Genomic DNA, 14,308 nt, shown 5'->3' with positions numbered 1-14,308 from the left:
TTACGTTACAGTACATAATATTTCACTTTTTGAATGATTAAACACAAATATGTTATCTTGGCAAGTGTCTGGTGGTTTAGGGGTACTAATTGAGTTAGTCTAGCCAAGAAAGGTCAAGGGGGAGTAAATGGATTATTTCTGGTTTGTGTGTCTAGCATGCAAGTCTTACTTTGTAAGAGTCTCTTGCTTTTCTCATCTCTTAAAAAAAAGTCTTATATTTAGAGTACTGGAGAAACTTAATCTAGCTTTTAGAGTATTGAGGAGTCTGTAAGTTTATTTAAAGTGAGCATTAAAGTGGAGCTCTGGTAAAGGGAGCTGTTTTTTAGGGGCTATCATGACTTGGCATTGAAATAGTTTAATTATCAAAAACAGAGCATTAGAGTTTCTGTGGTTTGCTTCAGGAAGGGGAAAATTGCATGGAATCTCAAAGACAGAACAAAAAAGATTAAGCTTCTTTACAGCCTTTAGAGCTTCTGTGATGTACATGTTTTACTTGTGGAAATGTTGTGCTCCAGCTGGATGAGTACTTTCCTCAAGTTTGAGTGACCTCTGCTCCTTTGGAACAGGCTTTACCCAATGGCCTCTTCTAAAAAGTGAATTTATTGGAAAGCAGCACGAAATAGAAGATCTACTTCTGCAAGCAGTAAGACAAAAAGCACCAGGACTATTTTCTTTAAACAGGGACTTATTTAAAAATGTTTTCCCAGTATTTGAGATTTTCATACCTCTGAGTATTGATATTTTTTGTAGCCATATGGTTGCAGGTTTGTGTTTCAGCTCATTCTGTATGACATAACCCCAGTATGGTGCTTAATGGAATTACTATATGTGTTAATGGCAATATTAGCAGTTATCTAGTTAATATAGCCAGAGTTAATTATTAGTTAGAAAAAGCACAAATATTGACATAGCCTGGCACACAGTCTAGGGCTCAGGTGCACGCAGCTGATGCAGGTCAAGCCTTAGAAACAATGTCAATAACCTGCTTCTATTTCAAATATGTGCTTGAAATGGAAAGTAGAAAGGTAGGGAGTAAAGCCAGCTGGTCCCTAAGGGGTGTGAGGTTGTAACTAATACAGCTGTTCTGTGTGACTCTGACAGAGCTGTGGGCACCACCATGCCAGAAGCCCGTCTGTCAGTGTTTAATCTGCAGGATTTTGCACTGAGGGTTTACTAATTTCTAGGTTAATTCCTGCTGTAGTGTGTGATAGCTGGAGAAAACTGTCTTGTGACTCTTCAGGGAGGAAGACAATTCCTCAACCAAGCTGGATGATAATGGGGTTTGGTAACCTTGAGGTTTTAATACAAGAAGAAATTTGCAGCGTCACTTAAATATTCAACATCCTTTTTTATTTCCATCATGCTCCCCAGCAGCTGAGTTGCTGTTAGTTTTGCAAGTCATAGTAGGTTGAAATGCTTTTTATAACTCTGGCTGCAGAAACATTTGTGCTTCCTGGCCAAACACAGGCAGGTTGGAATGGGAATAGCACAATAGGTACTTAGTCAAAAGCTTTCTCAATCTTAAATTTATTTCCTGAAGTGAAGACTTGCAGGAAGCCTTTGTTCCGTTTTTTGTCCTTTCCTCAACTTTGACCTGAGTCTTTAAATATGGTGTTGATATGACCAGAAATTTGGAGGCCAAATGTTGCCCAGTTGAGGTTGGATTAAAAAATAAAAAGTCAATATAGCTTTGTAATGTAGTTCAAATTTATGTTTGGTGGTTTCCAGCTATGTTGCTGTGTGACAGGGTTCTAGTGGTAAAGGTTTTGATACACGTGTTGCTGTAAAACTGAGGTATTTTTTCTGAAGTTTCCTGGAAAGAACCGTAATACTGAATGATACTAATAATGAAAGGAGCAAAAAAAAAAAGACACTAAAATAATTTCTTTATGACTGCCTTGACAAAGCATGATGCAATTTGTGATGATTGGTGTGTTTCCAGTATGTTTATCTTGCTTGTTGCAGTGTTTTAATCAGTTTCTCTGGGATGTATTCAAACTTCAAACTTTTGTTAAGCTGACTCATAACAAATCCAAACAAAAAAAAGCCCAAAATCCAAATCAGGCTGTTCCCTCCCCACTTTGCAGTCCCCCTCCAAAACCAAACCTGTAAAAATGTAGGACCCTTGAAGAAAGTTGAGGTTGAGCTTGCCCTCATGCAGGGGTGCAGGGCTCAGCTTACCTGTCCCTTGTCCTTCTGCTGTAGCTGCACTGGGTGGTGACAAGAGCCCAGAAAATGCCCTTGGTCTCCTCACTTATACATCAGTTCTGTATGGCAATAATATCTGCTACTGCAGACACAAATTGTGACACAAGTTTTTGGCACACTAAGAGCAGCAAACCCTGTGGAAGCTAAGGCCAGCTATGCCTTATTTTAATTGATGACAGCCAACAGGTAGGGGATGAATATGTGTAAGCTGTGAAGGCATCACTACTGTTCAACTGTTGTTAAAAATCAGCTGTTTCTAGCACTGCTACTGACCAATTAATTACTTGAAATTAATGAGGCTCTTTGCTGTATGGCATAATATTCCTTGGATGTTTTCTGCTGTCCTTCAGTTCAGGTTTAGTCTGTGCCTGGTTTGAAAGTTTGGTCTGTGGCTGCTCTGGAAATAGGCTGCTGATGCTTATTAAGTGCTCCCACAGACTCCAGAGTCAAAATTAAACCATGCAGGGCAGTGATGCCCAGAGGTTTGATCTATAACACTCATTTCAGTAGCAGTGTGTGATGCAGAACTAGTCACTGGTAGTTCCCTAAAGAGCTCAGAAACAGTACCAGGAGGAAATTGAGAAGTGGAAATGAAAGACTTCAGAAAGTGTTGGCTGGCTTGACTATTTTAAATGTTGTATTTTTACCTTTTCAATATATTAGATGTAAAATATATTGCATTATCTAATACATTTATGAAAAATGTCCATGTGTCTAATGAGTATATTAGATAATGGTTACTGTGGAGGCTGATACAGAGTGAACTAAGTAATAATGGCAGGGGAGTGAAAGGAGGAGGAACTGTGGTCTAAAAATGGGATGAGAAGAATAAGGAGCATGTTAGAAGTTAGCCAGTTATAGCCTCCCTGTTTAATATTTACCATAAATCTTGAATTTTAAAAATCTGGGTCAGGGAAATCATTATTACTAATTAATAAAGTTATTTCAGTTTGGCCATCTGAAATGAAAGTGAGCAGGCAATAAGTGTGATGTGTAAGTACATGTATGTAAATAAATAAAGTCCCAAGAGATGGCCTCCACCTTGTGTGCAAGCTTTATGCAAACACAGAGAAGGGTTTTGTGGGCTGGACTCTTGAATTTTGGCTTTGGCTTGAGCTTCAGAAGAAACCTGTGGGCCTAAGGAGTTATTCTCAAAATTCCTAACTTCAAGATCAGGATCAGCAGTACTTACCTTGGCATGTCATTGCTCCTCAGCTAATTTATGGTGATTTTCTGGAGGAGATTCTAGTGTTGTTTTTTATTGCTTAGCTGGCAATAGGTGGTAATTGATTGATGTATTTGCAGCTGAGCTGGTAGTGGTACTTGCACACTTATTTTCTGTGGAATAGATGCTGAACATTTTGGTAAGTGGATGTAGAGCTTTGCTGGTGAGAGAGGTTTTAGTGAGTGTTATCCCTCCATTAAACCTTTCCAGGGGGCTCCAGATGAGCTGCAGGCAGCAGTTGCAGTCTGTCCATGGCTGTCCCTGCCTATAATTTGCAGTGTGGTTGGGTCCCATTTTCTCATGTTACAGAACATTTTTGCTGGCCAAAGGAAAAAAAAATCACAAAAAATGTTCTAAGTCTCTAAGTTGTTTTTAAGTGTTGCAAAAAGTGTTAGAAACAATCCCCACCTGTCTTTTCTTCTATCACATCATGAATTCAAAATTTAATTTGGATGGAGAATGGTTTCAAAACAAAACTGAGGTCGGCATGTGTGTCCAAATGCGGCAGGGTGAAAGCAGGTCACTTCTGTCACTCTTGGTTGATGGGGTTTGACATTTTCAGTGTCAGGTTTTGGGTTTGAAGCTCAATATTGGAAGACTTTCTATTCTCATTTGCCTTTATCTACTGTGTCAAGAAAAATAAAACATTTTGTTTGGGGAACTTCTTTTATAAAGTTGTTGTATAGTAAATAGTTATACAAAAACATGAACAAGCTGCTCTGCTGAACTCTGCTTTGGATGAAGTAATATTTACATTTTATAGTGCTTATTTTGGCTGTCCTCCCCCTGATTTTCTACAATTTGTTTTCTGCATCCCTCCCTACAAACACAGTTGTATTTCAGAAATCCTTTCCATTCTTTGGTGGTGCCTTTTGGCCATAAATACTGTAATCTAGAAAGAAAAGTGGGAGTTTTCAAACTGGCCCTACTGAGATTTGTCTCTGTCATGAATCTTGTGGGATACTGGAACATCTCTTTCCTGAATTTTTGTAGGCAGGATTGAATTTCACAGGATTTTTCTGTGGCACAACTGAAATGATTGTTAGACCCTCTTAGTAAATGCTTTGATTTGATTTGATTGAGACTACAAACAGCACTGAAAAACAAACAAGCAGTGTTTGGTGAGTGAGGGAGAAATGTGTAGGAGATGTGGGACATGCCAGATCTCACCCTCAGGGTGAAGTCTGTTCCTTCCTGCCTTCTCCCTGGCACTCACTGTGCTTCCTCCTGTGAGCTTTGGTGCTGTAGGTGTCCAGTTCCTGTTCACTTAGATTCATCCTCCTGAATCTAGATTAGCCTCTGAATTTAGGCCTAATCTTTCTTTATTCCTCAGCACTGCTGAGCAAGTCTGCTTGTCCCTCAGTTCTTGGCTCCGTTCCTGTTTTCTTCTCCCGAATTCATGGTCTTTTGTTTTGTCCCTGTGCTTTTATCCAGCACTTTGCTGTTTCCCCGCACCTCTTAGAGATCCTTTGTTGCCAAGTTTTCTGAGCTCTCTTGATTATCCCCTCAGCTGTTGGATCAGAGATGTAAACCATGACTTGGTGCAGATGATTGTGAATGGGCCTGCAGAACACTTGGTAGCATTTCCAGTCCAGTGATGCAGGGCAGAAAAATCTTAGGTTTTCTCTTGGGTTATTGTCGATTTTCTTCTTTTCGAATAAAAATTGATGCAGTCAAAGGGAGTTTAGTGGAGGCTGGTGGCGCTCTGAGAATTACTGTATTGTCTAACATCCCTGAGTGCAGATGTGTGCAGTAGGGTCTAAAAAGTAATGCCATTTATCACTTTAGCCCTGTTTTCTCTGTTGCTGTTTTTTGTGGAACTGTAGTAGGAAATGGGAAGAAGAAGTACAGACATTGTCCTACTAAAAATGAAAATGCTGTGAGAAGTTCTGTTTGTATTTGGGTAATGATGTAAGTCCTTTGCATTCTTGTTTCTTGAAGAAGTAGATCCTTTATTTGATATGTAGAGGACAAGAAACTAGTTGTAAATAAGTTCTGCAAGTAATAGAAAATAGACCTGCAAGTACACTGGCAGCAGTTCTGGCTGTGTTCCTTGTGATGCCTAATCTATATTTTTTTGCTTTCATTTAAGTCTCCTCACTGGTTTTCCAGAGAGCTGACTAGAAAAGAAGCATTTGAAGTGTCCGTGGGGAAATTAATCATGTGTTAATGCTGCCTGCTTCTTGGACTTTTTTCAGCTGTGCTTGAGGTCTGCAGGTGATCCCAAAACTTCTAATTTCTGGCACTCCTGGAAGCTTGATATTAATGATTGTATAGTTGGAGAAAATCATGTTGTGCTACTCCTGCATTCTCTCTTTGTAGTCTTGAGTGGAAATGTTCAAAGTCAGATACTGGAAAGTACCTGGCTGTAAGTGGGGCAGGTCCATGGTGCTGTGTGGGTTTGAAGTCACTGGGGCTGGATTCACTCTGGGCTGTCAGAGCAGTGAACTAACAGTGCTGATTGTTCCTGTGAGATCTTGAAGAAGTGGCCTTGTAGATTGGTGTTACAAACAGAACCTTGAACTTTGTGATCCCAAAAATACAATTCTGATAATCTAATTCCCCAGATTTTTCCACTTCAGGAATGGAAGCAAATCTTTCATGGTTTGTATCAACCCTCCTGAGATGTGTTTGTTCCCAGCCTCTCTTATGTTACACTTTGTTTGCTGCAGTCTTCTCACCATTCTCTTCTGAGGGTGTTCTACAAGTCTTGGGGGAATAGAAGCTTCCTTTAAAGAAAGTTCACTTTTGACTACAGCCTTGCTGGTGCTAATGACTTGTTCTGGGAGCCCTCAGTGCCTCCAGTGAGGTGCTGTCCTCAGTCCTGTGGACTTTGAAGCAGCAAAACTGCTGCTTCAGAATGCTCAAGGTAGCACTGGGCTTGCAAGTTCCTCAGTGTAAAACACAAGTTCAAGCTGTCTGTGGTGATACCCGTGTTTAAGAGTGGCCATGGTGGTGTTCACCACATCTGAAGAAAAATTCTGAATTGTGGCAGTAAAGGGCAAGAAGACTGTATCACCCACTGCTAGAGGAATTGGGGTAAGGTGACTCGCTGACAGATGCTGATTGTGGAGTAAAAAGGATCTGCCTAAATATCCGAATCTTGCAAAGAAAAATGGTTTGAAGTAGATTTTGAAAGGTTCTTGGGCTGAGAGAGCACTTTGATAGCTGGCTAACACCTAGGAATGGACACAGAAGGTATTGATTGTCAGAAAATAATGGAAGAGGTGAAGTAATTTGAAGTGGCTGGCTCATCTCTTCTTTGATTAATTTTGATTTAAAGCATTAAGTGTTGTTTGCATTCTTAAAATATCAACCCAGCATAAAACTTGATATTTTGTTTCTTGGCTTTAAAGTCTGGTTTAATTTACTTTTTTAGTGAAGTGATACGTAACCTTATCTTAGCCAGGAGTCCTACAGCAACCCACAGTGTTCATTTCATGTGACTGGTGCAGTGAAGTGTGCAGAAAGTAAGTTTCAACAAATGTGTTCATTGTTTGATTCTTATTTTTACTGTTTCTATAGGGAATGAAACTTTAACAAGAAGTCTATGTTAAAGCCTGGCTGACAGCAAGAGAGGAAAAGTGTAGAAGCAATGCCCTGATGAAAAGGTAGGGAACACATTGGTAGAGTGGGCAAAAGGCTTGTGTTCTGCCTTGGGAATTCCTGTGAAATTAGAGGGCTGCTGCTTTGTACCCAGGATCGTTTGCTTGCTGTGAAGAAAATATTGAGGGGGGAAAAAGGCTTGTCTGACAATTTTGCCAGGCAATTTTGGCAGTACAGAGCTGGGGTGAAGTGTTTTTGTTGTGTAACTGCAGTTACTCCCATGTCTTGAGACGTTGAACTCCCATGTGATTTGTGTGGTGTTATGTCTGAGAAGTGGTTCTGAGTAGCCAGAGCAGGACTGACTGATGCAGTTAACTTCACTTTGCTCCTGCCTGCCCAGCTGACACATCTCTCTGGGCTGGTTACTTCAACAGCCTAGTGCAGCAATGCACAGATGAGATGAGATGCTGGGGGCTGTTAGAACTTTACTGGCAATTTTTAATAATTAGCCTCCGATTTGTGTCTCTGTTCATCTGCTCTTCATGTTCCTTCAAAGGAAGTAAGTTCTTCGAGTGTTATTGTATAATAAATATTTAAAAAAAATAAATCACCAGCGTTGAACTGTTTTAAAGAAGATTGCCCTGCACTGATTTCCAGTGCACTCTAGGAGACATTCATTGCTTGCTTACACATGGAACCTCTTTGGAGTCAGGATTACAAAGTGAAATATCACCTGGTTTAGACAGCAAAGGGATCTAATAAGGAACTCAAATTAATAAGCAATTTAATATTCTCAAAGGAACATGCAGGAAGGAATGAGAATGACAGCAAGGCAGATGAAAAGATTACAAAGCAGTTGTTGTATTTGTCTGCCAGAGGTGGACTGGCAGAAACTCTTTTAAGGGAGTCAGAGGGTCCTTACTGCTGCCTGGGGAAGTTGGCTCCTGGCAAGAAACTGGTGTGGCTGGAGCAATTCTTCTGGTCTGCAGGCAGTTCTAAGTTATCTCTGCAGAATTCTGTGGGGAGGAGCAGGTTGTAGGGATTAGATCAGTACATTTTTCCTTGCAAATGTTGTAGTGCATGTGTAGTACACTGTACTTGGTGAGGCATCGTGCCTGTTCCTGCTGCACAGATGGAATATATGGCTCATCCACATCAGTTCTGGTCATGTGATGGGAAAAAGCTGATGTGTGCTTTCCTCTTATAGTATTTCAATGAGGAATGTGATCTGTTCAAAAGGCTTGGACACTGAATGAATTACAACAGTGGTGACAAGCAGCAAAAATCCTCAGTTAGTATTTCCTGAATGTTTATGAAAAAATAGGATGTTAGAAAATTACATTGAATAAACAGTAAAGATGTGTTTACTCTTTGTCTTTCAGCAAAGTAATCAAGCTAATAGTTTGTGGATCTGAGAGATTATCTGATTGTTTCTCCTGATCCTTCATTTTTAGAAGTTACAAAAAGCTCTCTCATCTATATAGTCATGATCTAGAGTGTGTGTGTTTAATAATTTTTTTACACATGTCTTTATGGTGTTTAATTTACAGTCGTATTATATGACATCCATTAAAAATCATTATCGTGAAGTGGCTCAAAGACCATATATTGCATTAATTTCCAGGGACTTTTGTAAGAGATTATGGTTATGATCCCATGGCATTGCCTTCAGTGTGCAGCCTTTTGTCCCCAGGTTACTGAAATGTAGAGAAGCTATGGAAGCTTCTCAGTGTGGCACTCCTAAGTTGAATTTCACCTGGAACTAGTTGTCTCAAGCAACCTTCTTGTGCAGTGTGACTTTTTCTGCTGTGTTTTTCATGTTTGTTTGGTTTGGGAGTGTTTTTGCCCTCAAAGATGACTTGCAATGTGGTGAGATGTTATAGGGAGATGAGTGAGGGTAAAAAGATTACAATATGGAAGTTGTAGGGAAAAATCAGTTTCTCCCTGATGGAACATGAGCAGCATTCCTGACCTCCCACGCAACACAACCCAAGGGGTGGAGTGGAGACCGCATGGCCAGGCTGTGTTGAAACCCTTGCAGAGGAGAGAGCTCCTGGGTTTTCTAGCTGATAGAGCCACAGAGCAGCTGTAAACCAAGGAAAGAAATCTCTCTCCTTGGACTGATGCCTGTCCCCATCCCAGGGTTATCTCAGGTGCTGTCCCGAGATTCACACCAGCAAGGCACAACCACCAATCACCGAGTAAGATACACAAGTAAAATCACTGTGGAGTGGCTTCATGGTAGGAGTTTCTACAGAAATTCTCCATCAGTTTATGTGAAGTGCTCTTCACAGAAGGATTATTTGTCACTGAGTTAGCTCACAGTTTATACCTTCTTTCTAGGGTCTATAGCATAGAGTTTGTATAGATCTGCTCTGCCAGTACCCAATATTGAAAATTTGAGTATCGCAGTAGCTCTAGTAATGTCTAAGTCAGCCTTAGACTAAAATACCACTCAAACTTTTCTTTTTTATCCCATTTTTAGCTGTATGCCTTTGTATTAAAAACAAAAATAATAAAACCATTGTAGAATCCCTGAATGGTTTAGGTTGGAAGGGACCTTGAAGATTATCTCATTCCCCCCCTGCCATAGGCAGTGGCACCATCCACTATCCCAGGCTGCTCCAAGCCCTGTCTACCCTGGCCTTGGACACTTGCAGGGATGGGTAAATATGAAGGGATAATTCATCATCAGCCAGGCCCTTTTTTCCCCTCAGTTCTGTAAAATCTGCATTAAATTATGAAAGTCTTGCTGACTTGTGTATTACGTGCTATAACCTTAGGAAGCAAATTTATGTGATAGCAGGTGTTTGTATGTAGGGGATTCTAATTTTAACTATCTCTAAATGAGGAGAGCTTGTCCCAGTTTTTCTTGAAAGTGCTTTTGGGAATAAAGGAATGTTTGAATTTAGGACTTTTGGTATAAACTTTATATGGAATAATGGTGAGGTTTAAATAGTGTAAAGGTATGATTCTTCAATATGTTTTTATATATATGTACATACACATATGATTCTGTTTATTTGTAATGCTAAACTGGAGTTTAATAATTTGTAGTGATTAAACTAGAGTAGGGCTGTTAATACACTGGAGTTATAGGTCCTGCTTGCAATTTTAACAGCCATCATTTGTATAATTTCTGATTACTAAAGTGTTTAGTAATCAAAAATTACACATAATTTCATTCTAAAAGGCATACTGAATCACTCTAGAAATCAGTGTAGTTCTGTGAAACGGTGCTGGTAAGAAAAGGAAAAAACCTCAATGTTACAATAGCGATAGTGTAGTTTCACAGAGCACTGTTAATGTCACAAAATACCTAGAACTTCTGTCATATTAGCTGAAAGATGTCAGTGCTTGGTCTTATGCCAGAGCTTAAGGATGCTTTGTTAAACATCTCCTTCTCTGCATGCGTTTGTTCCCAGCCTGCCTGGGTTTGCTGGAGCCAGATGGACAGAGAGATAATAGGCAGCATATGCAGAGGTTGAGTTTGTGTGTCTTGAATATATCACTCAGGGAGGAGTTTGAATTTGTAGCTATTACTTTCATATATATGCTGAGTAACATATTCCAGATGTGTTTGAAATAACTGGATGTAGGTTAAGCTAAACTCAGTTTTGTAACTGCCTTCTCTCTTCAAACACAAGTTGAAGTTATTATCAGACTGTTGCTTTCCTATATATTGGTGATTGCTTGCCAGTAATCATGTTTGTTAAAGTGTCCCATAGTGCTTATTAGCCATATAGAAAAAGAAAAGGAAATTTGGCGGTTCTTTTTGGCATTTTCTAGAACAATGTAAATAAGCATAAAATAAAAACCTGTGCCCATTTCCTTGCTATGTTAGAAGCTTCTCAAGCCAGTCCAGCAAAACACAACCAACCTACAAAATGAGAGCAGGAAGAGGGAATTGCCTCTCTTGTGCTGGTGGATGAGGTTGGTAGGGGTGACCAGGCACAGCCTGATATTCCTCCTGCTTGAGCAGGGGCTGGTGCTGGAAATCTGAGGCCAGCTTGGAACAATTTGATTAAATACACATTATCAAATTGGGACATAATTTTCCAAATTACCAGTAAGAAATGTCTGAATTTATTATGTTTGAGCAAAAATCCTGGTCAAAGCCAAGAGTCATGATGGCATGAAGTTTGATAAGTCTTAATACTTGCTACCTAGAGGAAAGAATAAAGGGAGATAAAGCAATGGGAATAAAAGTTACATGAAAACTGAAGTCTTCTGTCAACCATTCAAACTGTTTCAAATTCTGATTGTTCAGTTTCAGAATGTCAGCAAGCTCTTGAAACTCCTGTGTGGTAATAGTTTCTCTTGCAATAAAATTCTGCACCCAAACAAAATTAATTCAACAAAAGGGAGTCTTAAATAGCTTGTCTGGTTTTAAAAGTCTGGAACTTGATGACAGTAAACTTCCTGAAGCTACTCTAGCAGAATTCCAGTGCACATGGGTGTCTTGGAAAAACATTTTTAGCCTATTTCTCAATGTTCACGCGAGAGCAGAAAGCATTTTCTTTATTTGCAAGCTATGATTTCTGGTTTTAAAAGTAGCCATAACTTCATCATTTCTGACCTGTATTTCTTTCTTAGAAGCTGCAACACCTTGTGATGGAAGATGGAAGACAAAGGGGCCCGAGTTGCTGATTACTTTGTGGTCGCAGGACTGACGGATATCTCAAAGCCCCTGGAGGAGGAGATCCACTTCAATGATGCCTGCCATAAAATCGCCAAGCCAAAAGAGCCCATCACAGACGTGACAGTCCTCAATAAATCCCTGGGGGAGGAGGTTCCTCAGGGCTATAAATGCATAGAGGTCACTCCCTCAGGCCTGTCTGCAGATCTCAATAATGGCAGCCTCGTAGGACCCCAGATATACCTTTGCTATCGCCGAGGCAGGGATAAGCCTCCACTCACTGATTTGGGGTGAGTGCTTTCCCTGCTCCACTGGGTGCTTTTCACTTTTATTTGACTAAGGAGCAGATAAGGCAGCCTTACGGAAATGCCATACTTGTTAAATACAAGGGAAAACTCTAAACAGGAAGGTATTTGTTGACTTGAGAATACTGTAACCCAGTATGGAAGGGAAAATGCATGCTGAGTGGGTTTTAATGACAAATTTAATCCTTCCCATTCTGGAGTTTTCAAAGCCATTTATAATTTTTAATGTTTGGATTCGGATAAGGTGCTTAACCTATTTAACACAGATTGGAAAGAGATAAGTTATATGACAGTCTTAGGATCAGGCAATGAATCTTTAGTAGAAGTGAAAATAACACTATTTTGCAGTAAACAAAATGTAAAAGCAATTATACATGAGGAAAATCAGTATAGTTTCATAATGAAGCTTTTCTGTTAGAATACAGTTGGAGATAATGTGACCTAAACTTGTCAGTAAAAATGTTTTGCTCAGCAATGAGACAAGAGCTGTGATTAAAACTCGAAGTGTTTTTAAAATGTGACTTTTCTCCTTCCCCTTTTACCTAGGGTTTTATATGATGGCAAAGAAAGGGTCAAGCAAGGCTGTGAAATCATTCAGAGCACCCCGTATGGGCGGCCGGCCAACATCAGCGGCAGCGCCTCGTCCCAGCGCGTGTACATCACCTACCGCAGGGCTGCTGAGAACATGACCCAGAACTCCCTGGCTGTCACAGACATCTGCATCATCATCCCCAGCAAGGGAGAGACTCCTCCACACACCTTCTGCAAGGTGGACAAGAATCTGAACAACAGCATGGTAGGATTCAAAAGCTGGGCTTTGAACACTTGGTACTCACTGATGTGACCTTGTTGGAGTACTTGTGGCAGCTCTTGGAGTACCTGTGAAAAATTGTCATAAGAGGTCTCCAGAGATAAATCAAATATTGGAAGAGTTGGAGGATTGCATTCCTTTGTTCCTACTTGGAACAAAGTGTTTCTGGAAGCCTTAGAGCAAATGTTTGGATTTTTTTAATGCTGACTCCAGCATCTTTCGATTGGTCCTTTAGAACCTGTTGTGTAGCTGTGTGTAACTGGAGGTTTTACAGATGTGGCTGTTTCTGACACTGCTTTTACTGTTCTGGTGGGAATTCCATATCTAGCAACCAGCTTCTGTTTTGTTTTCCAACTCCTCCCTTTACCTCCAATGCTATTTTATAAATGTTTTTCTCCTCAGTAGTTTCACAGACTTCTTATTTAAAGAAAGTTGTAGTGAGTGATGTTGGAAGCTGTTGACTATAAGCACATTTAAATGTTTAATATGGTTCCAAAGCCTGACCTGCCAAAATACTGAGGTTTCATACAACTTTGAATTGCAGAACTGAATATTTAGGTGTTTTCTGGTTAAATCTGCAGCTCCATGTGCTGGCTCTTGCAGGGTCCTCAGAAATTGGTGTGCTGAGAAGGATGCTGACTGCTCTGCAAGTGGGATCATGTAAAAAAGATCAAGATCATGGGAATTGATTTGTGTTTGCTTTTAAATAAATGCCTGTAGGCATTAGCTAGTGGATTTTACAGTTCTGATAGTTGCCATATCTGGGTTGACTGGGTTATGGGAGTGCTGTCTTTTGGAAGTTGTTACACCTTTCTCCCTTCTGTAAAAGCTCTGTGTTCCCCCTATGGGTGCTGCTCTTTTCTTATTCTTTCCTTATGGCTTTCCTTATTCCTTATTTTCATGTCCAGAAATTGAGAATTTAAATATTTATAATTATCAACATTATTATTAGTTATAGTCAGTTATACTCTGTATATACTGTTATTTGTTATACTCCATCACTTAATCCAGTAACTTCTTTTATTTTACAGTGGGGCTCAGCCGTCTATTTATGTTATAAAAAGTCTGTGGCAAAAACCAACACCATATCATATAAAGCTGGTATGTAACTACTGTGTAGCCTTTTTTATCTTCAATTCAGAATGTCCAGGCTCATTTGTAATGTAATACATTTTGTACTAAAGAATTGACACTATCTAGCCATTATTCAAAAAGGAATCTTTCCCTAAAGAATTCTTTTAAAATCATGTCAGAAAAGAGGCTTTAGAACTGGGTATCATGACCATGCTGTTTTAAAATTTGTGTTTAATTCGGAAGCTCATGTGTGTTTTGATAGGGTTCTACAAACCTGGGTGTCTCCCATCTCTGTATGTGTTACTAGTAGCTGTCTCTTAAGGACATGTGTGTATAAGCAGAAGAAAATATCACAGAAATTATTTGATGCATTTTCATGATTACTTTTTTTAAGAAACATTTTGAAGAATCCTGCAGACTTCCACACTGCCTCGAGCATCATTGGCACTGAGCTCTTTGAGTATTTTTGGATCGTGTATCATCTTTATTTTATTGTTTTA

At 39.7% G+C, this 14,308-nt stretch overlaps 1 protein-coding gene across 1 annotated transcript in view; it reads left to right on the top strand.

The window, feature by feature from the left end:
* DENND4A (DENN domain containing 4A) overlaps positions 1-14,308 on the top strand; it is a 48,403-nt gene that overhangs the window by 1,320 nt on the left and 32,775 nt on the right. The window contains exons 2-5 of the mRNA XM_058811762.1: positions 6,959-7,044; positions 11,576-11,908; positions 12,470-12,719; positions 13,766-13,835. Coding sequence (XP_058667745.1) covers positions 11,601-11,908; positions 12,470-12,719; positions 13,766-13,835 — 628 coding nt within the window. The 5' untranslated portion in view covers positions 6,959-7,044; positions 11,576-11,600. The remainder of the gene's footprint in view (positions 1-6,958; positions 7,045-11,575; positions 11,909-12,469; positions 12,720-13,765; positions 13,836-14,308) is intronic.

The sequence above is a fragment of the Ammospiza caudacuta genome, chromosome 10, assembly GCF_027887145.1.
Source record: "Ammospiza caudacuta isolate bAmmCau1 chromosome 10, bAmmCau1.pri, whole genome shotgun sequence".
NCBI lineage: Eukaryota > Metazoa > Chordata > Aves > Passeriformes > Passerellidae > Ammospiza > Ammospiza caudacuta.
The sequence above is the reverse complement of the archived record's forward strand: the minus strand, read 5'-3'. Positions and strand labels throughout refer to the sequence as shown.